The sequence below is a fragment of the Borostomias antarcticus genome (genome assembly GCF_949987555.1).
Source record: "Borostomias antarcticus genome assembly, chromosome: 9".
In the NCBI taxonomy this organism is placed as follows: Eukaryota; Metazoa; Chordata; class Actinopteri; order Stomiiformes; family Stomiidae; genus Borostomias; species Borostomias antarcticus.
In genome coordinates this window covers 3,019,523-3,045,963 of record NC_140242.1, presented here as the reverse complement: position 1 = coordinate 3,045,963, position 26,441 = coordinate 3,019,523, and the positions used below count along the sequence as shown (strand labels likewise).

General features: G+C 43.5%; 1 protein-coding gene across 2 annotated transcripts; it reads right to left on the bottom strand.

Moving 5' to 3' along the window:
* Nucleotides 1–8,131: 8,131 nt before the first annotated feature.
* LOC311312792 (nectin 1a-like) lies at nt 8,132–26,150 on the bottom strand. 2 transcript variants are annotated; one of them, XM_084442796.1, is made up of 10 exons: nt 26,015–26,150; nt 25,861–25,917; nt 20,751–21,095; nt 19,422–19,727; nt 17,189–17,282; nt 15,365–15,513; nt 12,636–12,741; nt 11,929–11,950; nt 11,647–11,734; nt 8,132–10,804 (listed from the first exon to the last, which is right to left on the bottom strand). In XM_084442796.1, the coding sequence occupies exons 2-9, from the start codon at nt 25,907–25,909 to the stop codon at nt 11,663–11,665; spliced, it is 1,143 nt and encodes a 380-aa protein (XP_084298922.1). In that variant the 5' UTR covers nt 25,910–25,917; nt 26,015–26,150; the 3' UTR covers nt 8,132–10,804; nt 11,647–11,662. The 2 variants fall into 2 exon arrangements, with proteins under 2 accessions (XP_084298922.1, XP_084298923.1); XM_084442797.1 differs by lacking the exon at nt 20,751–21,095.
* Nucleotides 26,151–26,441: the final 291 nt, after the last annotated feature.

Here is a 26,441-nt window from a genome sequence, read left to right as displayed (position 1 = left end):
AGAAAATCCACCATGGTGGACTTCATAGGTTCTTGATGTAAATTTGTTACTCACGAGGAATAACAAGTACTGGTTTTATGACTATAGGTCAAGCAGGGTGGAACGGGCAGCATTATCATGGTAATTCTTTGTGGCATAATTACTCATGGTCTGTAGTTTAATTAACAGCCTTTTGACTGTGACCTTTTGAGTTATTTGACCCTGGTGTAGACCTGGATGCTGTAGTCTGGTAATCACTGTTTCGATGGCGGCAGGGAATAAATGAATAATATCTGACTAGCAACTTTGTATGAACATATACGGTAATGTTACATATTTCTTCTTGTGCTAGACAGACTAGGACATGCCTTAGACGTTAGTACATAATTAGGGCCCGAGCACTGGCGGTGCGAGGCCCTATTGAAACTCGAAGGATTATTATTAGGGCCCGAGCACTGGCGGTGCGAGGCCCTATTGAAATTCGAAAGATTATTATTAGGGCCCGAGCACTGGCGGTGCGAGGCCCTATTGTATTTCGAAGGATTATTAGGGCCCGAGCACTGGCGGTGCGAGGCCCTATTGTATTTCGAAGGATTATTATTCTTCTTTTACCTTCTTCTTTTCCCCAAACAAATGCCTTTTTGACGGCCTAAACATCGATGAAAACGGATGAAACTTTGCAGATACGTCAGTCCCGGTGAAAAATTTGATAATTCATTGGTGACGGAAATGGGCGTGGCAAAACGGCTCAAGAGCGCCCCCTGGAAAGTTTAAAATGGCGAGCCCCACCTTTCAGTTTGATGTAGGCGAACGAAATTCGGTGGGCATATGTATTTCATCGAGCCACACTTAAATGTCTCTTGGAGCTATACCCAACATGCAACAGGAAGTCCGCCATATTGCTTTTAATGTGCCATTTTGTCCTTGTTTTGACCATTTCCATGCCTCGTACTTCGACGAACTCCTCCTACAGATTTCATCCCATCAACTTCATATCGGGTCAGCTTCATCTTAAGACCTTTGTGATCAAAAGTTATCAAAAAAAATGAGTTTTCACCAAACACCCTTGCCGTGGCGCCCCGCCAAAGTTTGACATTTCGCCATAAAACACGAAGTCTTCATAACTCCTCCATACATTATCCGATTTGTCCCATATATCTCACGCTTCATGACGGTTCTGTCCTGAACACATCTATGTGTCAGTATTGCGTCATACTTATAGCGCCACCTATTGGTGAAACAGGAAGTCCTCATAACCCCTCCATACATTATCCAATTTGTCCGATATATCTCACGCTTCATGACGGTTCTGTCCTGAACACATCTATGTGTCAGTATTGCGTCATACTTATAGCGCCACCTATTGGTGAAACAGGAAGTCCTCATAACTCCTCCATACATTATCCGATTTGTCCGATATGTCTCACGCTTCATGACGGTTCTGTCCTGAACACATCTATGTGTCAGTATTGCGTCATACTTATAGCGCCACCTATTGGTGAAACAGGACGTCCTCATAACTCCTCCATACATTATCCGATTTGTCCGATATGTCTCACGCTTCATGACGGTTCTGTCCTGAACACATCTATGTGTCAGTATTGCGTCATACTTATAGCGCCACCTATTGGTGAAACAGGAAGTCCTCATATCTCCTCCATACATTATCCGATTTGTCCGATATATCTCACGCTTCATGACGGTTCTGTCCTGAACACATCTATGTGTCAGTATTGCGTCATACTTATAGCGCCACCTATTGGTGAAACAGGAAGTCCTCATAACTCCTCCATACATTATCCGATTTGTCCGATATTTCTCACGCTTCATGACGGTTCTGTCCTGAACACATCTATGTGTCAGTATTGCGTCATACTTATAGCGCCACCTATTGGTGAAACAGGAAGTCCTCATATCTCCTACATACATTATCCGATTTGTCCGATATTTCTCACGCTTCATGACGGTTCTGTCCTGAACACATCTATGTGTCAGTATTGCGTCATACTTATAGCGCCACCTATTGGTGAAACAGGAAGTCCTCATATCTCCTACATACATTATCCGATTTGTCCGATATTTCTCACGCTTCATGACGGTTCTGTCCTGAACACATCTATGTGTCAGTATTGCGTCATACTTATAGCGCCACCTATTGGTGAAACAGGAAGTCCTCATATCTCCTACATACATTATCCGATTTGTCCGATATTTCTCACGCTTCATGACGGTTCTGTCCTGAACACATCTGTGTCAGTATTGCGTCATACTTATAGCGCCACCTATTGGTGAAACAGGAAGTCCTCATAACTCCTCCATACATTATCCAATTTGTCCGATATATCTCACGCTTCATGACGGTTCTGTCCTGAACACATCTATGTGTCAGTATTGCGTCATACTTATAGCGCCACCTATTGGTGAAACAGGAAGTCCTCATAACTCCTCCATACATTATCCGATTTGTCCGATTTATCTCACGCTTCATGACGGTTCTGTCCTGAACACATCTATGTGTCAGTATTGCGTCATACTTATAGCGCCACCTATTGGTGAAACAGGAAGTCCTCATAACTCCTGCATACATCATCCGATTTGCACCAAATTGCTGACGCTTCATGAAGGTCCCCTTCTGAACACATCTATGCGTCGGTATTGAGTTACACTTACAGCGCCACCTACTGGTGAAACAGTAAGTACTCATAACTCCTACATACATTATCCGATTTACTCCAAATTGCTCATGCTTGATGAAGGTCGCATCTTGAACACATCTGTAGGTCAGTATTGCGTCATACCTACAGCGCCACCTACTGCTTACAGGAAGTCCTCATAACTCCTACATACTTTGTCCGATTTACACAACATTTCTCACGCTTCATCAAGTTACTGTCCTGAACACATCTATGCGTCGGTATTGAGTCACGCTTAGAGCGCCACCTACTGGTGACAGGAAGTTTCTGTCAGTACTGGACACCGAAATAGCACACCCTTTAACGGCGCCACACCCCGACCCGCGTGGGGTGCGAGGGCCCGCTCACTGCTGCTCGCAGCACTAGTTCTCCTTCTCCTTCTTCTCCTTCTCCTTTACTCCAAACAAATGCCTTTTAGGCGGCCTGAACATCGATGAAAACGGATGAAACTTTGCAGATACGTCAGTCCCGGTGAAAAATTTGATAATTCATGGGTGACGGAAATGGGCGTGGCAAAACGGCTCAAGAGCGCCCCCTGGAAAGTTTAAAATGGCGAGCCCCACCTTTCAGTTTGATGTAGGCTAACGAAATTCGGTGGGCATATGTATTTCATCGAGCCACACTTAAATGTCTCTTGGAGCTATACCCAACATGCAACAGGAAGTCCGCCATTTTGCTCTTAATGTGCCATTTTGTCCTTGTTTTGACCATTTCCATGCCTCGTACTTCGACGAACTCCTCCTACAGATTTCATCCGATCAACTTCATATCGGGTCAGCTTCATCTTAAGACCTTTGTGATCAAAAGTTATCAAAAAAATTGAGTTTTCACCAAACACCCTTGCCGTGGCGCCCCGCCAAAGTTTGACATTTCGCCATAAAACACGAAGTCCTCATAACTCCTCCATACATTATCCGATTTGTCCGATATGTCTCACGCTTCATGACAGTTCTGTCATGAACACATCTATGTGTCAGTATTGCGTCATACTTATAGCGCCACCTATTGGTGAAAAAGGAAGTCCTCATAACTCCTCCATACATTATCCAATTTGTCCGATATAGCTCACGCTTCATGACGGTTCTGTCCTGAACACATCTATGTGTCAGTATTGCGTCATACTTATAGCGCCACCTATTGGTGAAACAGTACGTCCTCATAACTCCTCCATACATTATCCGATTTGTCCGATATGTCTCACGCTTCATGACAGTTCTGTCCTGAACACATCTATGTGTCAGTATTGCGTCATACTTATAGCGCCACCTATTGGTGAAACAGTACGTCCTCATAACTCCTCCATACATTATCCGATTTGTCCGATATGTCTCACGCTTCATGACAGTTCTGTCCTGAACACATCTATGTGTCAGTATTGCGTCATACTTATAGCGCCACCTATTGGTGAAACAGTACGTCCTCATAACTCCTCCATACATTATCCGATTTGTCTGATATGTCTCACGCTTCACGACAGTTCTGTCCTGAACACATCTATGTGTCAGTATTGCGTCATACTTATAGCGCCACCTATTGGTGAACCAGTACGTCCTCATAACTCCTCCATACATTATCCGATTTGTCCGATATATCTCACGCTTCATGAAGTTTCTGTCCTGAACACATCTATGTGTCAGTATTGCGTCATACTTATAGCGCCACCTATTGGTGAAACAGGAAGTCCTCATAACTCCTCCATACATTATCCAATTTGTCCGATATAGCTCACGCTTCATGACGGTTCTGTCCTGAACACATCTATGTGTCAGTATTGCGTCATACGTATAGCGCCACCTATTGGTGAAACAGGAAGTCCTCATAAGTCCTGCATACATCATCCGATTTGCACCAAATTGCTGATGCTTCATAAAGGTGGCCTTCTGAACCCATCTATGTGTCGGTATTGAGTCACACTTACAGCGCCACCTACTGGTGAAACAGGAAGTCCTCATAACTCCTACATACGTTATCCGATTTACTCAACATTTCTCACGCTTCATCAAGGTACCGTCCTGAACACATCTATGCTTCGGTATTGAGTCACGCCTAGAGCGCCACCTACTGGTGACAGGAAGTTTCTCTCAGTACTGCACACCGAAATAGCACAGCCTTGAACGGCGCCACACCCCGACCCGCGTGGGGTGCGAGGGCCCGCTCACTGCTGCTCGCAGCACTAGTGGGCCTTGTGTCCTCTGTGAATAGCGTGTTCCTATCTCAGCAGCTCAGTCCAGTTGAGAGTTCTACAGAGCATCAACCAGAGGCTACAACAGACATTTACAAGCGGAGACCTACTCTTAAACACTGGTTTAATGGAGGATATAGGGAGGTAAACAGTACAGAGTACACCCACTTATCTACAGACACACAGTAACAGTCCTCTGACCTACGTCCTCTTTCCAAACGACCACTTAACCACTTGGCCTCTGCAGCCCCTCCTACAGCAGCTGCTGTGTGTGGGTGGGCGTTCTTCATTCACCAAACTGTTATCTGAGACCATATGCTTGTGACCACAACCAACGGTAAAACCATATAATACCAGTAAAGCACAGCACAGTCCACACCAGTGAACCACTTTGAGGAAAGCTCCAACACTTAGGAATCACATGAATTCTGAGAAATGTCTGAGAATCTTTCCATTTAGGAGTAGACAGGAGACGCCCTAGGGAGGGACTGTGGAGCACAAGCAGAACTCCCTTTGAAGCCTGTGGTTCCTTCCTTCCTCTCATTACACTACAGTGCTGTCAGGATATTGGCCGTGCCTGCTTGTATGGCTGCTTGTATGGCTGCTTGTATGGCTGCTTGTCGAGGCTGGCTGCCTGTATGGTAATTCCCTGGTATTGTTGCCTTGTATTTTGTATGTATTGCATTCTGTATGTCGCTCTTTCTTCCTTTTTATGTGTTATTTGTATTGTGAAGCGCTTTGTGCATTTGTGCTGTGAAAGGCGCTATATAAATAAAGTTTACTTACTTACTTACTTTACTTACACTGTATTATTTCGTTGCAATCTTATATCCCACAATGCATGAGCTTACAAATGGGACATTGTAAAGGGAAATTAACTGGCTTTCCAATTATGATTGGAAGTCTATGGGACTGTGCACAATGATTTCAATGGTCTAGACTAGAATTGGTACAATTTATTCAAGAGATGGAGACTATTCCTTTCTAGTTGCATTTGTGACTAATAATAGATTTGTGCGAGCAGAAGGAATCATTCATGAGCAGACTGAGATATTTCAACCGTATGTGTGATTGTAGCCTATACTGACTTCATACATGTCGACATACAACTAGCTTGTAATAAAATAGAGTATTCTAGTTATGATCATCATCAGTCAGTCATTGTTCTTCTGGTAAAATGATATCTTATAAAATTATCTCATAATTTAGGCAGCACGCAGAGATAGGGAGAGACCGCATGGCGAGAGAGAGACAGTGTGTCCTTTGGGGAGTCTGGGGATGCAGATGATCAGGTAAGAAAATGGACAGTGAGACTGAAAACAGCTGGATACAATAGTTTTAACCTACATCAATAGAGCCCACCAAAAGAAGCAGGAAACCTTCTGGCAGGGCACGTTTAGTAAACGGCAACAAAAAAAACTGCACGCTATGTAGCATAGCGCGCGGACAAGTCAACCTGTAAGCATTGTCCCCCCCCAAAGTCTACAATATGGTTACGCCCCTGCCACTGGCTCTTGAACCCCGGTCTCCCAGGTGGGAGTCCAATGCTCTCACCACTACTCTACTTGTGCAGTGGAGATCAGCAGGTGGGTTTTGGTGTCCTTCTTCCAGTCCCTAGTGTGGGTTGGGGTTATAATAAGGGTTGGTGTTGAGACAGGATCTGATCTATAAGGCAAGGGGTAAAGGTTGGAGTGAAAGGATGAACATGTGGAGGTTTTGGGTATAGTCCCATAAGGTCATCCCCACCGGGTCTTGAACCCTGGTCTCCCGGGTGGGAGTCCAATGCTCTCATCACTACTTTACTTGTGCGGCGGGTTGATTTTGGTGTCCTTCTTGATTTTGGTGCAAAGCAAGTAGTGTTCAGTTGATAATTTTTCATGCCGTGGAAGAATGACATACGTTTGGAGCATTCACATACTGTATGCGCAAAAGGTCTCTGCAAGTTCATCAGGAACTGTTCAGGAACACAGGTGCTTCATCCACTTCTGCTGTTCCACTGGCTCCTTCCTGTGCTCTGTCCGCAGCTCTAGTAGCAAAGACAACATCACTAGGTCAATACCTACAGTAGTATATGGCTGGACTGTGTATGTGTGTGCGGTTGGGGGGTAAGGGTAGGCGGTGGTAGTGTTTATAATGTGAGTTCCGGGATATTAAATGTTTATTTGCAATTATCTGCAGTGGTCCCAGTAATATTATTACAGGACCTGAGGGGGGGGGGGGGGGAGGGGCGTTATTCAGCCTCACGTGACACACCCATTCCACACAGTGAGCGGAGACACGGCCCCATTTCAAACTCCATAGCGACAAGAGAATTTTAGGAAATAATTTTCCTAAAATCGAGAGTTCACTAAAATCGATATAAAACACAATAAAATAGTCTGTATTTATCATATTGTTTTTCCCGATGATGTAACCTGATGTATAAAAGCAATAACATACTCAAAGCAGGGCTATATCATGAATATTAGAATGGCTGCTGGCCCTAACGACCACAGCACAGCCGTTCTGATATTCATTATATAGCATGGCTTAGAGTGTGTTATTGCTTAATTATACAACGGCTTGTGTGAATACTCAATTGTGATTGGCCAAGACGCATTCGAGAGGCCATCCATCCATCCATCTTCATCCGCTTATCCGGGGTCGGGTCACGGAGGCAGCAGCTCCAGCAGGGGGCCCCAGACATCCCTTTCCCTAGCAGCATCAACCAGCTCTGTCTGGGGAATCTTTAGCCGCTCACAGGCCAGTGCGGAGATGTAGTCCCGCCACCTGGTCCTGGGTCGACCCCGCGGCCTCCTCCCAGCCAGACACGCCTGGAACACCTCCCTAGGGAGGCGCCCAGGAGGCATCCTCACTAGATACCCGAACCACCTCAACTGGCTCCTTTCGACGCAAAGGAGCAGCGGCTCTACTCCGAGTCTCTCCCGGATGACTGAACTTATCACCCAATCTCTCAGGGAGACCCCAGCCACCCTCTGGAGAAAACTCATTTCGGCCGCTTGTATCCGTGATCTCGTTCTTTCGGTCATGACCATTCGAGAGGCATACATTATTTCTCCACAACGCCCGGTATATACGCCCGGCATCAAACATGTTCTAAATCAATGCACAGTTCATACAACTGTAAATTAAAAATCTTAGTTTAGATTTCAAAGAACATGCTGAGTGGTCGGTCAAGCTGGTTTCAAACAAAGACGATAAGTTTATTCTATGTTACGATTTGCAAATTCGGACTCGAGCACAGGAAGTGAATCCAGGCAAGAGTGAGTGACTGGGGAACGAAAGCGATAGTTTATAACGTGAAAAAGGAAGTGACATAGTTTCAGGATGAAGAGGACAGGGAAGTGATGTCACACAGGAACAATTTGTAGTTTTAACAGACTGATTCTAGAGGAACAAACTACAAAGTTAGAACAACAGTGAAGTAGGAAAACAAAACACAGTGGTGAGACGTGAATTTCATTCACACAAAAAAAGTCCAGTTTTTGGATTAAACATCAACAACTATAAAAAATGAAAGAAAGAATCAACAATGTGGATAATCAAATTATTAAATATCCTAATAAAAAATCTAACGATTTGGTAAAAACCTAATTCTACACATATGGAAAGGAAGTAACCTATTCTCAACTAGGTGGAACATAATAAAGATTAAAGGAGAATGCTCGTTTTTGACAACCTGGACCTTATTTACGGCATATTATAAGACGTTTCACTCACCGAGAGCTGCTTTCTCACTCACCAAGCTGCATTCTCAGTGCCCCGTCCGCCGCCATTACATGCATATACTTGGCTCGCGCTGGATTTTAAATTTCATCTACAGGCCTCCGAATTACACCAAAGTTCTCTCGGTGAGTGAAACATCTTATAATATGCCGTAAATAAGGTCCAGGTTGTCAAAACCGAGCATTCTCCTTTAACAAACTCATAAACTCAAGATTATTTTCTTCCCACATGCAAACCATGTACCAAAACTCCTCACAAATTTTGGCATAAGCAAGGTAAAAAGATAACATGATTACTAATCTAATACACATTTCACATTCATGAGTGAGTGGGAAAAAACCTCTTTCTTTGTTTTAAATTCAATTTAGAAACATCAGATTATGTATCAAAATATTCCAAATCCCCAATATCAATGGCACACACTTTATTAAGGTCTTGAATTGAATTAATAGTAAATTTAACTTTTTCTATAATCATTAAGGCAGCATAGACATATCTGTAACAGCAGTTAAACACTTCCCCATACACTTAAGAACGTTTCTAAAATAATAATGATGAAAATAATGACATTAATGATGATAAAAATGATACCTATAGATCTGATAATATTTCCTGAACTTGAAAAAGCATTATCAAAGATTCTCCAATAATTCCATTTAGGAACATTATTTAAGATCTGAATACCTTTCTTGTTTGCTTCATGGAACTCAATGTAGCATTTGGATCTGAAATGAACGAACAGCATTCTGAATTTACAATCGCACATGTTCCTTCTTTACTGGCAAGAATCATGTCTAAGGCAAACCTATTTTGTAGCACAACTTTTTTCATTTCATTTAGGCCTACTTCTGTCCGATGCATTCAAGTGGTCCGCCAAAGACAGCGGAGAGAATCATGAGTTCAGTCTGGGTGTTATACATGCCATAGTTAGGAAAAAATACACCGAAAATAAATACATTTTAAAAATTTAAAATAAATACAATTTGAGATAGCTCTATGGTGTCTAGAGTTTGATTGCTGATGAATTACCTGCATCTGAGTGTGATCACGCTTCTGAATCATGGGAGTTAAATGAGCAAGATAACATCCATATTACACTGTTGCAATTTAAAGTTGAATAAGCCGTTTCCCTACAGATCAAAAATAGGCCATTTGGAATGGCTCTCTGAACCTTAATTTCACATCTCATAAATAGGCTTAGATCATTAATTTGTCCTAATCTGTGTGTTTATCTGAAAATCTCAATACATGCTGTGACATATTGAAGAAGTCACTTCAAATTGTTTAACTCGCTTTTGAAGTTCAGCCTATGGGTGCAATTCTGTTAGGCTTTAACAACAATTTTATATTTTAATCCAGAAATAGTAGAATTCCTCTAAGGAACTGTGGTACAAGCTAACCTAGTATTCAGTGTATGATTATCTACTTGGCTTGAATATTGTGAGTTATGAATTTACCCTTGGTCCGGCTATTTCAGAAAACTGCGTAACCTTGAACAGAACAAGGTGAGAGAAATTATTAGGTTTATGATTCTCATTAACCTCTAGTGTTAATTTGTTTAGAATAGCCTCTTCAATCCCTGTATAGGAGTTACCTAGTCTATCTAATTTTATTTCCCATGAAAATGACAAGCAAAGTATTGTTCAGGAGTGTAGGAAATATGAGTAGCTAAACCTTGCCAGTCATGATGTAATTATCTGCTTGGGTTAAAGGAATTGGGTAAAATATGGGTGCAGAAGTACTAAGAGGTACATTTTGAAAAAACCAACAGTTAGCGTAGTTCATTCTATATGCAAGGTCTCTGACGATACTAATAGCTTCATTAGGATGTCTCTTTTTCTGTCCAATTGACTTATCTTATTTGGTTAGGTGCATAGAGCAGTTAAACACGATACCTTGAGGATAATCTGGAACAGATCTACAAATGTCAACCCCATAATTCTTTCTTCTTGATACTCGCATAACATCTTCAAATCTTACATATGCAGAATGAAATATCTTCCATCCATCTTCATCTACCGTATAGACCCAACAGTCTAGTGGAGTGCAACATTCAAATAGGACAAACGAACACTGGGGTGTGTTCTTGTCTTTTCCTTCATTCAATTGCTTCAGTTTCAGGAGAGAATCAGGGTGAGAGAGGAGAATATCTGAGAGTATCTATTGATTTGGAATATCTATTGATTCCCTCCACTATGTCGACACCGTCATGTCTCTCCGCCTTCTGGAGGAGGAAGCAGAGTTAAGAACAGTGCATCTTTGAAATACACGGTCAACAGTACATTCTGATAAAGCAGCAGCCTTGCTGGATCGGTCTTGGGATTGATCAAGGGCGAGTGTGAAATAGCAGCCACGAACTCAGCGGGTTAACCGAGATGCGGTAGCAGCGGCCAAAGCTCCTGCTGGCGGGGAGTGAAGCTTTTCAACTCGCCTGTCACTGGCTCCCTGGAGGAATTTAGCCTGGCTGCAATAACGTTATCACGAACGGAATGAATACCATCTACTAGCAAACAAAACATGTTCAGCTATAATTAACCTGTTAAAACTAAGATGCCTGGATAAAAAATAATGTCTCCAATGGATATATTTGACAAAAACAGGTTAATATGCAAGCCGGTTTTCATTTCATTGCATTTCACATAAACGTGAACTTGTTCGTGGACGCGCGTAGGACAGAAAAGCACAACTGCGCAAGTACAAAAGTCACCGGAAATAGCCAAATGACTACAAATTTAGCCAAGATGGCGCAGTTCAATAGGGTTTCACTTTAGATTTCGTATCTTGGGGGCTTGGCGCACACCCACACACACATATACTGCCCTGCGACTCGGGGATCTTGGGAGAGAGATGCAGAGCGCTATTAGCTTACAAAAAAACACGGGTTCACTGTTGCATGAACGCAACTCAATATATACGGCTCTTATTAAAACACTGTTTTTCTTAAAGTATCGATACTTTAAATTTGGGTATTGTACCGTTTTTGACGACAGAGTATCGCGGTACTTTTCTACACCGTGCAACACTATCCCTTACATAACATATTCATAGCTCAGTGATTGTCCTTACCTGTAAATCATGATGCTTAATTCTCTTCTAAGGGCATCGATGTTTCCTTCTCCTCCTCCTCCTTATGTCTGGCTGTAGAAGGTCCACCCTGTGGTCAGACAGACATGGAGTTAGCTTAAATGGTGACATGCATTGGTTTCAACAGGAACTATGATGAATTAGCTATAGGCCTACTGTAGTAGACGCTGAAGTCACTGCTGTCTGCACAGTCCATTTAATAAACAAGGCTCATGTTCATCAGATGGAGGTGAAGGTGATGCCAGATACTAACTAGTGACTAACCTGGGGTGCCATGGCCGAGCTCCTGAGCAGAAGAACAGGGAAAAACAATACATTATATGCATTAGAAAGTAAAACCAATAGATCCCAATTCAAATCTGATTTTAACATTAGGCGCATGTTCATAAGACATACAGTATACAGTATAATAAATTGATACATAAAAATAGATTAAGAAATAGGAATAGATTTGATTAGAACCTGACAATGTTATAATGTTCTACAGTGTAGTAAGTGACCTGCTTATCATGCTTGTATCTGCTTATGTGCTTCCAGGTACAGTAGTGTTGAGTGAAGAGCGTTCAACTGTAAACACGGCCTGTTTATACAACGAGACAATGTAATCTGCCGAGCAGAAGGTCACAGACAAAGCAAACAGAGGGAATTTCCATCCTGTATTTTGTCTTGACTGTGTGTGTAGTAAAGTTCAAAGGTTGTCTTTTTCTCACACTTTTCTAAACAATTTATCTTGCACCTGCAGCGAGATACGACCAGGTGTGCGGATGTCACTTCCTTACAGTTGATATTGATAGAGCAGTAGAAGTCTGAGTTTACCATGCAGTTGTTACTGATAGAGCAGTAGAAGTCTGAGTTTACCATGCAGTTGTTACTGATAGAGCAGTAGAAGTCTGAGTTTACCATGCAGTTGTTACTGATAGAGCAGTAGAAGTCTGAGTTTACCATGCAGTTGAGTAAAAGTCTGAGTTTACCAGGGCAGAGTTCCATGTTTCCTCCAGTACCACACCAGGCCAGCAGCAGCAACCAGACAGAGAGTTATTCCCATCCCCAGAAGAACCCAGAGCGCAGGAGAGGACCCTGAGAGAAGAGAGGACAGGGGGAAGACAATTATATTGGTCCACTTGAAATTATAGGTGAAGAAAAGTTATATTATTTTTTTTTAAAAAATTTTATGCTATTATTTTCTTGTATTCTTTTCACATACAACATGTTGTATGAGTACCATACAGACAGGCCACACAGCTGGATCTGTGAAAAAAACATGAGAACATCTGGAGGTCATGCTGTTTCTCATAAACATATGATCATATCACACATTACTTTCAGAAACTCATCCTATCTGTTGAGAGATGAGATAAGATCATCAGTATACGCAACCTACTGGTTTGCATGTTAGCCACAAGATATGCAATCACTGATATTTCAGGACTTGTTCTAAGTATTTGCTTATTGCTTTGCACCAGAGTGTCGAAGATTCGAAGATTGTTGAGAAATGGGTTGCAAAATGGGTTGCAACATTTCTAACTGAACATCTTGAAAATGGCTCCACACCACTGCACCCAATGCAGTTTGGGTTCCGTGCTGCACACCACTCCACCGAATCTGCCAACTGCCTGGTTACTGAAAAGGTCAAGTGTCTGCTGGACAGGAACCCCCATGTGGGAGCTGGGTTCTGTTCCTGGACCTTAAGAAGGCATTCAACACCGTTGATCATCAGGTATTGTTGACAAAGCTATCATATTTCAACTTCTCCACTGATACCATCCAGTGGTTTAAATCCTACCTCTGTGACAGAAAGCAATTTGTCGCCATCAACGGTGTCGAATCCCCTTATCTCAGCTCCTCTGTGGGGGTCCCACAAGGATCTGTCCTTGGGCCCATATTGTTTTCCCTTTACATAAATGACCTCCCAGATGTCTGTCCTAACATCAATGTCCAGATGTACGCCGATGATGCGGTCCTTTTCACCCACGACAACACACAGGAACCGGTTTCAGCTGAGCTCACACACGTTCTAACCAAAGTGCAATGTTGGTTAAGTAACACATCTATGTTCACATATCATTCACTAAACGACCAGTTGAGGAAGCAAGCTCCAACGTGTTTCTCGGGGGAGAGGAACTAGAATTAGTAACTCAGTTTAAATACCTGGGAGTCATACTAGACTCCAACCTCACATTCAAAAAAGGTGGTTAACACAATCAAATTCAACCTTTCAAATTTCAGGCAAATTAGACCTTTCCTAACTTCTGATGCTGCCATATTTACATTGTATGATTCTGTCTCACGTAGAGTACTGCTTTACAAACTGGTGGTTTGCAGGCGTCACTGTCCTGAAGCCAGTTGAACAGCTCCTCAATAGAGCCATCAAAGTGTTCGACAGAAAACCCCCATCATATCATCATTGCAACATCTTGGCTAAACGTAACTTTGAGTTTTGGAAATTTCACTTATTTTTTATTTTTTTATATGTAGGCTATGGTTTGTTTTCAAATGTCTGATTGGTATGCCCCCCCTGAAGAATATAGGTAAAAGTCCACAGAGTCTCAAAGTCAATGTAATGCTTGTTTGTGTGTTTTTGTGCTCATGTAAACAGTCTGGAATGTGCAGTGGAAGGGATAGAAGGAGACAGCTGATGCTGCTGTGGCCGTTCAGGGTAGTGGGTGTCAAGAGGTCACACTTAGGCCACAGGGGGGGCCTCTCCTCTGGGGTATTATTGACACATCTCCAATAAATCTATCATCTGTCGCCGTTTCCAGTCCCGTGTTGGGTGATTTCATCAATAACTATCACAACAAGAAGGCTTTTAACATCGTGGGTCCTAATTAGATGGTGCTGCAACTCTTATCAAGGCTTACAAAAAGAATACACAACGCAGAGCAACAGAAGAAGAAAAACGCCAAAAGCCAACACCCCCTTCCACTGAGGGAATTCTTTAACAAAAGGGACTCTGATCTTCACACCAGGTCTGCCAGTAGAGGTCATTGTGAAATTCAGCATAGGAAAACTATTTTGTCCAGAATGCCCTGCTCATCAAAGGATGTGCAAACTGGAACAATGTCCCAACTCACATCAGGAAAGACCCACCTTCAGCTGCTTCACAAGGCAGCTCAAACAATGGCTGTTGAGCAATCAATACCCTCACTAAATGCCCGACACGTATAATATTTCTAAATGCTTGTATTTACAACTGTTTTTATTTTATTTTATTTGTACTAGATGTCTTTTATTGTATGTATTGTATTTTATTTTACTGTATGTTTGGGGACTGCAGAATGAGCTAATAGCTAAATCTGGCATATTTACATGTTTGTTCATATACTGTATAGAGCTCTGTGTATGTAAACTTGTCCATTAATGTGCATTGTCCCGACTAAATAAACAAATAGACATAGACAGCACCGATATTAGACCATAGTATCTTTTCTTAGATTCCAGCCAGCATAGTGTTTGTGTGTGCGTGTGTGTGTGTGCGTGTGTGTGTTTGTGTGTGTGTTTTATTTTTTATTTTATTGGTTTATTTATCAGGGACAATGCACATTAATAGACAATAAATCCTGGGTACAATAAATCATAAATGAGCCAGAATTATTGTGTGTGTGTGTGTGTGTGTGTGTGTGTGTGTGTGTGTGTGTGTGTGTGTAGTATGTGTGTGTGTGTGTGTGTGTGTGTGTAGTATGTGCATGGAGAGATATCTCACCTGAGGCCAGGTGAACATAGAGAGAGGCTGTTGATGTTCCGTAGCTGTTGGAGGCCTCACACTCGTAGAGGCCGTTGAGGTCAGGGGTGAGGTGGAGGGTCAGACTGTCTCCCTCTCTTACTGCAGAGGCCGGCCACGGTTGACCCACTCTGCAGGAGAGGAGTGAGAGAGAGAGAGAGAGAGAGAGAGAGAGAGAGATTGGGTACATGTGATATGAAATGTTAAGTCTGCTTTCTTTACTTGCACACCAAGTCCCTGAAGTACCAGCACAGCAGAGAGCCTACGCCATGCTCTGACTAAGCACACTGGTGCTCATTTACTTATTATACAATGTGCTAATTTACACAAATACATAGAAATAATTCAGTGCTAATATAGTGCTAATTTACACAACTGATGGAACCGGTTTGTAGAACTGTGAAATGTGTGAGAGTTAAAGACCCTCCACCAGGGTTATTGGTGTGGGTGTGTGTGTGTGTGTGTGTGTGTGTGTGTGTGTGTGTGTGTGTGTGTGTGTGTGTGTGTGTGTGTGTGTGAAAGTGTGTGTGTTTCCACGCCACAATACAATATGGATGACACAGAAGTTGACCAGCAGTCTGAAGGGACAAGTCGTCTCTGTTTACTTCAACAACCCCCAAAACTACAGTTCCAGAGCAGCAGAAAACTACAGTTCCAGTTCAGCAGAAAACTACAGTTCCAGAGCAGCAGAAAACTACAGTTCCAGAGCAGCAGAAAACTACAGTTCCAGAGCAGCAGAAAACTGCAGTTCCAGTGAAGTACAGAGGATAAACCCATCCTACTTTGACTAAGCAAACTGGCAGCGCCTAGTTATTCTACTTCTGAAAAGGTGCTAAGGGACTGTTCACTATTTAGAATGATGGGTCACTGGAGGACTTCAGAGTGCTCAGAAAGAAAAAGGCGTGACCCTCCATCTGACAGAAATATATTTTTCAAAGACACTCTCCAAGTGATTGAAAAAAAAAGATTGACCCTCCCCCACCAAATATAAATTTGAATATGGTGTTACTCAAAATAAGAAAACAACTTAAAATCGAGTCATTCATACGGTTGGTGGCCGTGTGAGGCAGTGGTCAGCAGCTCAGTTTGTTTGATTCCTCTCACGTGTCTTCTGTTTTTGAGTCCCCATTTTGCTTATTGTACTGATTACGTTATACATGGTAATGTCAGTAGAGAATGAAATAAGTGAAAGCACGCAGCTTTAAAAACGACCAGCAACAGTGAAATTCACTTTTGAATTTTCGCTGACGCCTGATTTAAATGATGCACTTGGAAAACCGCCCGTTTGACTAAATCTGGTGTTGGAGCACCATGGACAGATAAAAACAATCGGTGACAGCGAACCAACACACTGACAACAGTCAAACAAATAAGTTCTGGTTCGTCATACAGGCGCACTCTCCAGGCTTGAAGTAGAATCATGAACCTTTCAGATCAGGGGCACGGGTTTCATTTGACGTTTGGTAGCCTACTGTAGATTTTTTGCACTAGTTTGAACGCAAATACTGTTTTGAGCTACAGATCAGATGATAGCTGAATAAACTATTTCATTTTGATCTTTTTAATTTTGATTAAAATGTGTTTTACCCTCCCTTGGACTAAAATCTAAAAAGCATGACCCTCCCCTGTTTTCCTCCAGTGACCCCTCCCATACATTCAGAACGCTCCCTAAGCGTTGCTCACCAGTTTGAGGAACTGTTAAGTGTGTGAGAGATGAGTGTGTTTGTTGTTCTACATTTCAATAAGCACGCTGAGAAAGACGCTTAGTTATTTTACACATACAGTACAGACAGAAGTAGTTAGTACCTGTTCCAGGTGTAGCGCGGTGTGGGATTACCATCTGAAACACACTTGAACACCTGTGGGGAAGTTTCACTGATGTTCACAGACAAAGGTGGATCTGAGAGAGAGAGAGAGAGAGAGAGAGAGAGGGCGGGGGAGGGGGGGTGAAAGAGAGAGAGAGAGAGAGAGAGAGAGAGGCAGTTATCCTGTAGATAATGATATGGGAGTAACAGATACTGTAGTCATGCATACAGTAGCCTACAGTCAGGGAGTGCAGGGGTGTAACCCAAAACAGATAACTGCATGGATGTTCTGGACCTTGCACACATTACTTTCTGTTGCTTGATGTCATGGACAAACAATATTTTAAGGAGGAAACGTTTGACTTTTGTCTCTGCCAGGGTTATTGACTGGTTACAGTAGAACAGAGTTTGTTCACACTCAATACTGTCCTTGCTCTCAGTACTGTAACAATGTCCGTGATCAAACAAGAACAGTTCTGTAAATAATCCACAAATAAACTACACATTAACTGCTGGTTTTGGTGGACTCACTAGCAGTCATACTGTAGGGCAGATAGAATGTAATTGTTGTGGGGCGTCCCCGCTGCGGAGGGCGTCACCACCGGGCACATCCTGAGGGAGCCCCGGCATCAGTGCACCTGGAGTTAACGAGCCCCGTGGGCTACAAGAGGAGACTCCAGCCGACCAGCCATCGCTACACGTAGCCCTTCTCAGTCCTGTGGTCGCATTACGCTCGCTCATGCCAGACAACAGTCCTTTCCCGCTCCATTCACTTCGCCGTCAAAATAAATCGGTGTAGGCCTATTTAGGAGAGGCGCTCATATTTACAAGTGTCAGATGAACATGAAACTTTACTTACCTAAGCAAAAGGGTCTATTTAAACAAATGCTGGGGTTTGAAGCCTCGGCGCTACCATTAAATAACTTATTTAGACACGTTCTGTCCGAGTGAAATTATTTTTCCGAGGTAGTCTTCTTCTGTGGTGGTGGCAGTCTCTTTGAAACACCGCCACCACCACAGAAGAAGACTACCTCGTAAAAATAATTTCCCTCGGACAGAACGCGTCTAGATAAGTTATTTAATGGTAGCGCCGAGGCTTCAAACCCCAGCATTTGTTTAAATAGACACTTTTGCTTAGGAATTTATTTATAAAAAAGGTTTGGCCTGCAGAAAAAAGTCACTCCTCTATGAGAGGCGAAAAAGGCAGGGTCATTCGCCCCCCTTGAGGTCTATGAGTGCCCGTGCTTGACCTTACCCTACTTGGCGACCAAAACACCGGCTGCTGACCTGATGCTCTTAGCCTTTCTTGCTCCGAAAATTTAATTTAATATTATTTATTGTTCTTTAAATGTTCTTAGCCATTAGACAAATATATTCCAGGAGCTTGCCCCAGGTTGCCTGTTTCAATATCTGTGTGGTCTGAATGGCTCTATGTGCTACTAACCCTGCTCCGCCTTCCCTCTGCCTTCCCTCTCCCTAGTGCCTCTCTCTCTCCCTCCTATCTTCTAACCAGGTCCAGTGGATGCCCCACTGTCACCAGCAGACCTCCCGAAGTCCGATAGATACCCCTGTGTCTACTGTGGATGATGTAGCATGTCCGTAGAATATTATCTCTCCTATGATGCTTTTAGCCTCTCTCACTCTGAAATGTAATTTAATGCAATGTATTGCTTTATAAATGTTCCTAGCCGGTAGACAAACATACTCCTGGAGCTTGCTCGATCGCCTTGTTGAGAGGGGTCAGGGAAGAATTTTTACAGCTCACTTATCTGGCCCCCGGGTGATTACTGTTTTTTTGCTTCCCTCTGGAATATGTAGGGGTGGGACGTATGCCCACCTCCCTTGTTCTCTGTAAAGCGCATTGTGTTGCCTATGGGTATGAAATGCGCTATACAAATAAAGCTTTGATGGATTGATTGATTGCTGTCACAACGCAGAACAGTGATGTAGTGGAGGGTTAAAAATGAATTTCCCCAGTTGCTTGGGAAATTCTACACAAGCTGCTGTAACAATGCATGCCTTATTTGGAGGTTTATCTGTGTGGGTGGAATATGCACCTAGATTACAATGGGTCTTTGTTGATAAAGAACTGAGAACATAGAACCGACTGTTCATCTACAGTAAGTGGTTGGGTAGCTACAGTATGCGCTAGTGTGTTCTTGGTAAGGTGACAGTGAATCCGGCTATAGAGTAATATGATGTTGGGTAATGTAAATCTAAAACTGAACACTCACATGCTATGTTGAGCTGGTAGGGGAGAGTCCTCTCCGTCTCCAGGGCAGACTGGGTGACCACACACTGTACCAGCTGCTGGTGGGCATCTCTGGTTGGCACCCCCAGCAGGTGACTGATGACCGTTGTGGTACCGTTTTGATGCAGGGTGGAGTTGGTGACCGTCCTCAACCGAGGGCCCAACGCCCCCGTCTCCCACCTGACCTCAGCTGCAGGCTTGGCGTTTGCAGCCACGCAGGTCGCCACGGTAACCTCCTTATGCCCCCCGACAGGGGGGGCATCGACGGTAACACTCATGACCGGAGGCACTACGGGAGGTAAACAAACACAAACACAGGTAAACAAGTGAAAGGATCGCTCACTGATCCTGCATTTATGTTGCAGCCAAACGCTGTGCTTCTTTATCTATGGTAACTATACACATCGTATAGGCGTATGCACTGACTAGATCATTTTTGCTTGCAACTTGTTAAGCTGGGTTCACATACAACAGCCAAGACGAGTTCTAAGTACTTAGCTCATTTTGAAACGGCCTTCTCAGTTCTAAAACTGTAGCTCTAAAGATTTGACGCCGTTTTAGAACAGAGAACACTTCTTCAACCTTTATGTAGCGAGGTATATTTACACTGGTCAAGCATTTAGTTGTGTATTAACAGAGTATAGGGTCACTGAGGGAACTGAACACTCAAGCGGTCACTTGATTAACAGAGGCTGAAATACGTTTCTCAGCAGTTAAAGGGGAACGCCACTGTCATAGCAAGTTTAGCTCAAATGTCGCTTTGTCCTCAATGAAACCGATCCGTACACACCAACATTTAACCCATCCGTACACACCAACATTTAACCCATCCGTACACACCAACACTTAACTGATCCATACACACCAACATTTAACTGATCCGTACACACCAACATTTAACCGATCGGTACACACCAACATTTAACCGATCCGTACACACCAACATTTAACCGATCGGTACACACCAACATTTAACTGATCCATACACACCAACATTTAACCGATCCATACACACCAACATTTAACTGATCCATACACACCAACATTTAACCGATCCGTACACACCAACATTTAACCGATCCGTACACACCAACATTTAACCGATCGGTACACACCAACATTTAACTGATCCGTACACACCAACATTTAACCGATCACACACGCACACTCACACACACGCGCGCGCACACACACACACACACACACACACACACACACGCGCACACACACACACTCACGCACACACACACACACACACGCGCCTACACACACACACACACACACACACTTTAGGCAAGACGTAAGTCCATACCTAGGACAGTCAAAGGTATCTCAGTCCTGTGTGGTCCACTGGGAAACAGAGTGAAGACACACGTGTAGGTCCCCTCATCAAGCAGTCTCGCACGCCTTAACTGTATAGATCCATTGTTGTTTGCTAAGCTTCCAATAAAGTGGAATTGATCTGCTGACCCCCCATTGACAGGCTTAGGCCCAACTCTGGGTGAGATCAGGTAGAAGTTGTGGTTCACTGGGTCTTCACGGGTCTGCTTCTGCCAGCTGATTTGAGTCAGGTCCTCCTGAGAGTCCAACAGATGGCAGGGAAGGTCCACATCCTGGCCCTCTACCACCGTCCTGCGCCCTCCGATCACCTGGATGGCTGAGGGGAGACAGAGGGGTGTGAGCAGGATATAGAATAGAATAAAAAGTTTTTTCACCATGTATAACCAGTACAGGTAGATTGGAATTGTTGTTATCGCTTGTCCTTACAATAGCGATAGCAAACAGCTGGCTCCCGTCTTCACAGACGTCTTCAATGCATCACTGACACAGCAGGTTGTCCCCATGTGCTTCAAGGTGACTACAATAGTGCCAGAACCCAAGAAAACCAGGGTGACCTGCCTGAACGACTACCGGCCAGTGGCACTCACTCCCTGTTGTAAAGCACTTTGAGCTACATTTCTACGAATAAAGTTTTGCTTCTTTACTCCAGTGGTCCTGAAGTGCCTGGAGAAGCTAGTGATGAAACATCAGCACCATTATATCAGACTCACTAGACCCACAGCAGTTCGCTTACAGAGCGAACAGGACTGTGGATGATTTCATCTCACTGGCCCTCACTTTCTGGAGCACCTGGACAAGAAAAATACCTGTCAGGATGCTATTTATTAGGGGCCGGGCAGCTCAGCTGCCGGTATTGCCGTCATATGGGGAAGAAAATACACTACCCACAATCCTATAATGCAACTGCGCCGTCTCATTCCATAGTAACAGCAATGATGCACATCAGAAGATCATCAGAGTGGAGCTCCAAGCCATTAAGAATCTCTACAACCAATGTAGCTGCAGGAAGGCCATCTCCATCACAAAAGACACCAACCACCTCAGCTGTCACCTGTTCATACCATCTCGCCGGAGAGACGGAAGATGGCCGAGCATCAGGACCGTGAAGGAGAGGTTCCACAACAGTTTCTTTCCTTCCACAAGCTCAACAGCCAACAGCTGCAGGAGACCATCGCTAAAGAAACCCCTTGGACCGACCCTCCCACACACACCCCTGCCCTGGACAGATACCCCACCACCCCCATGGACCAGTCTCTCACCCCCACTCCACTGCCCTTGCATTTATCACCCCCCACACACACACACCCCTGCCCTCGCATTTATCACCCCCCCCACACACACACTCCACTGCTCTCGCATACATCACCCCCCCCAACCCCTATTGACATATCACCCCCCCACCCTGGACCAAAACCTGACAACACATGAACAACTGAACACCTTGCCAATAGACAATAACAGTTGACCTCATAAAAATGTCTAGTTGCGTAGGAACTGGAATGAGATACTGATATGTGATAACAAGAATTCCATTGTAACTGTATACTACTTGTTCTGGTATATTTCTATGTTTTTATATGAATGCCACACCCGAAGTTCCCTCTGGTAGAAATAAATACATAAGGCTACAGTATATCATGATACTATGACTTAATATCTATTTCCATTACTGAAAGTCTCTCAATGCCTTTTATTTACCCAAGTATTTACATATCGTCACCTTTTTGTGCATGACTGTAAGCCAGCGCACCAAAGATAGCATTTGTACACTTAAATGTTTTATATCCACAGCGCATCGACTGTCTTCTTCTACCGGCGAATCGGCACTCTCCGCTTTGTTTAGCCTACTCACTGCTGCCGCCCATGTCGGGGATGATGCATTACATCTTAAATGGTGTTGAGAGACTTTAGGATGTAATGCATCATCCCCGACATGGGCGGCAGCAGTGAGTACGCTAAACAAAGCGGAGAGCGCCGATCTTTGGTGAGTAACGAAACGGTTTTGTCTGTAGACTCGGACGACCGGGCCGATGAAGCGCTTTCATAGGCAAATTGCATTGAGAGTAACAGGGCGTTACCTGTAGGATATCGCCCTGGACCAGGTCTAGGTGGCAACCAGACCAAGCCCCCAGGATTCGAAATCTAAAGTGAAGGCCTATTGAACCGCGCCATCTTGGCTAGATTTGTAGTCACTTGGCTATTTCCGGTGACTTTTGTACTGCGCAGTTGAGCTTCTCTGGCCGACGCGCGTCCACGAAAAAGTTCACATTAATCTGAAATGTAGACAAACGTTCCCGGCTCTCTCGGCTCTCCCCGCTTTGATTTAGCAATGAAAACCGGCTTGCATATTAACCTGTTTTTGTCAAATATACCCATTGGAGAAATTATTTTTTCATCCAGGCATCTTAGTTTTAACAGGTTAAATATAACTGAACATGTTTCGTTTGCTAGTAGATGGTATTAATTCCGTTCGCGATAACGTTATTGCAGCCAGGCTAAATTCCTCCAGGGAGCCAGTGACCGGCGAGTTGAAGAGCTTCATTCCCCGCCAGCAGGAGCTTTGGCCGCGGCTACCGCATCTCGGATAACCCGCTGAGTTTGTGGCTGCTATTTCACACTCGCCCTTGATCAATCCCAATACCGATCCATGGTAATAATGAATCAATCGTTCAGATCAGATCGGCAGTGCTGCATGCATGTTACAACATCATTGTTACCTTTATTAACATAACCATAGCCTACATTTATCTCTCTAACGTTAGGCTATCCATCTTACACCAGTCGGCCATTCGATAGCTGGAAGCGGTCAACGCCAACGTTGACTGAAAACACCCAAACTCAGTGTATCGTTTCATCTTCATGCTACACATCAACTCCTTTACATTGTATGTGAATAAATTACTGTTATTCTAAAAATATCCCATTTCTGTCCATTCCTGGAAAAGGCTAATAATTGCTGTCAAATGATCACTCCAGTTTATCACCGTATCCCACTACCATTTCAACTATGCACAGGAGGTTGTCTTGTGGTCATTTTCACTAAAAAATGATTAGCCTGATCAGTTTGTTGTATGTATTAAGCCCTTTTTGAGCGGTATGCTTGTATTAATAGCTTATAGCTTGCCATACTCACCAACCTTGGGACCTCAGAAATAGGGAGCATTTCCAAACCAAATTGCGGGGGGGGGGGGGGGGGGGGGCATTAAAAGCATTACAAATTAGACATTAAAAGCATTAAAACGAAATGTGAAACATTATATATATATATATATATATATATATATATATATATATGTGTATGGAGCAATTGTTTTTAATGTCCGACTTTTGTCTGTGCTGTTCAGTAAATGTGCATCTGTCCTAATTTATTGTAGCCTATCTACTACACAACCTAGTTCAAATTCATGAATCTCCCGCGGAAGTCAGGAGGGTTGGCAAGTAGGCCAAACCACTCAGTAGGTCTGTTCTGTGCTCTCATTTTACATATTGTGGATGTAGCTGTCCCAGTGTATGACACACATGTGCTCCATGGCTCGTAATGTGCTCCATGGCCATGCGTCCCCACATTATTTTTTTTATTATATTTTTATTATCATCTGTTTTATTATTATAAATAAATACTTTAAAACTACCACTGAATCTGTCTGTGCAAATTACAGTAGGCTAGGTATTTAACTATTACATTACTACAGCTGCTAAAGGCACATATTGTAGTGTTTCCAAACGAATTTTCTTAAACTATTGGAGACTTGGAAATAACAACTAGGCCTACATGAAGACTTTCACAGTTTCAGACTGCTGTAACCATTAAAGTTTGGAGTAGGCTGCATAAGCTTACACTTAACACTGCACACACACAAAACGCTCAAAAAGGGCTTAATACATACAACAAACTGATCAGGCTAATCATTTTTTAATGAAAATGACCACAAGACAACCTCCTGTGCATAGTTGAAATGGTAGTGGGATACGGTGATAAACTGGAGTGATCATTTGACAGCAACTATTAGCCTTTTCCAGGACTGGACAGAAATGGGATATTTTTAGAATAACAGGAATTTATTCACATACAATGTAAAGGAGTTGATGTGTAGCATGAAGATGAAACGATACACTGAGTTTGGGTGTTTTCAGTCAACGTTGGCGTTGACCGCTTCCAGCTATCGAATGGCCGACTGGTGTAAGATGGATAGCCTAACGTTAGAGAGATAAATGTAGGCTATGCTTATGTTAATAAAGGTAACAATGATGTTGTAACATGCATGCAGCACTGCCGATCTGATCTGAACGATTGATTCATTATTACCATGGATCGGTATTGGGATTGATCAAGGGCGAGTGTGAAATAGCAGCCAGGAACTCAGCGGGTTATCCGAGATGCGGTAGCCGCGGCCAAAGCTCCTGCTGGCGGGGAGTGAAGCTCTTCAACTCGCCGGTCACTGGCTCCCTGGAGGAATTTAGCCTGGCTGCAATAACGTTATCGCGAACGGAATGAATACCATCTACTAGCAAATGAAACATGTTCAGTTATATTTAACCTGTTGAAACTAAGATGCCTGGATGAAAAAAGTATTTCTCCAATGGGTATATTTGACAAAAAAAGGTTAATATGCAAGCCGGTTTTCATTGCTAAATCAAAGCGGGGAGAGCCGAGAGAACCGGGAACGTTTGTCTACATTTCAGATAAATGTGAACTTTTTCGTGGACGCGCGTCGGCCAGAGAAGCTCAACTGCGCAAGTACAAAAGTCACCGGAAGGCCAGAAAAGCACAACTGCGCAAGTATAAAAGTCACCGGAAATAGTCAAATGACTACAAATTTGCCAAGATGGCGCGGTTCAATAGGGCTTCATTGTTGATAGCGGCCAGTGAATGGAGTGGCTGTATCCAGTTCTATTAATACATCCATGAACCAGACAAACGCTATCTATGGTGCGCTGGCTTCCAGCCACGCACAAAAAGCAAGGCATTCACCAAAAGTACAACGTCAGCGCATTGCGTGTCTCTGTCATATGATTTAGCCTATTCATGTTTACTAGGCTAGTCGTAACCGTTATATTATACCTCCATGGTCGTAACCTACCTTCGAATGAATTTGCGACCAGCCAAAGGCAGACTAGCAGGCGACGCATCTCCCATTCTAGGAAGGAAAAACAGAGTTACGCAAAACCCGAACAGGTGCTTCGGCAGAAAAGCCACTGCTTAGGCAGAAAAGCCATTGACAAATATTAACCTACCTAAAACGACACCATACGGTGCACTTGTAGGTCAATATAGACGCTTCAGCAAATGGAGCAGATTGGCCGACTCCACATTTTAACCGAGTGAGATGTTCTCATGATGAGTTGCGAGTCCGTTCTCTCTCCCCTCCCCCTAAACGGTCATCTGGGACGATGGAGAGCTTTTCATTGGCAGACTCAAATATTAGGTGAACCGCTGCGCTCCGCATACTACATAATACTGTGCAGCGTTTGTTTAGAACAATTCATGCAGCCAGTGAATAATGGTCAATGGCGCCCCCTAGAGGCGATAGGCTCACCATACACAGGTAAGAGCTGATACGATGGATACACTTCTGAGACCACACTGGTTAACTGAGCTGGACTCATTGTGAGATATCTGTTGGTATGGTTGCTAGATTAAATTTAACGGCGCGTATACTTT

Excerpts from the sequence above, each read along its gene's own strand:
- LOC311312792 (XM_084442796.1), bottom strand. The coding sequence starts at position 25,909 with ATGCGTCGCCTGCTAGTCTGCCTTTGGCTGGTCGCAAATTCATTCGAA. Across the intron at positions 17,283-19,421 it reads CTACCAGCTCAACATAGCAT|ATCCACCTTTGTCTGTGAAC; the intron begins GTGAGTGTTCAG and ends TCTCTCTCTCAG. Across the intron at positions 15,514-17,188 it reads CCGCGCTACACCTGGAACAG|AGTGGGTCAACCGTGGCCGG; the intron begins GTACTAACTACT and ends CCTCTCCTGCAG.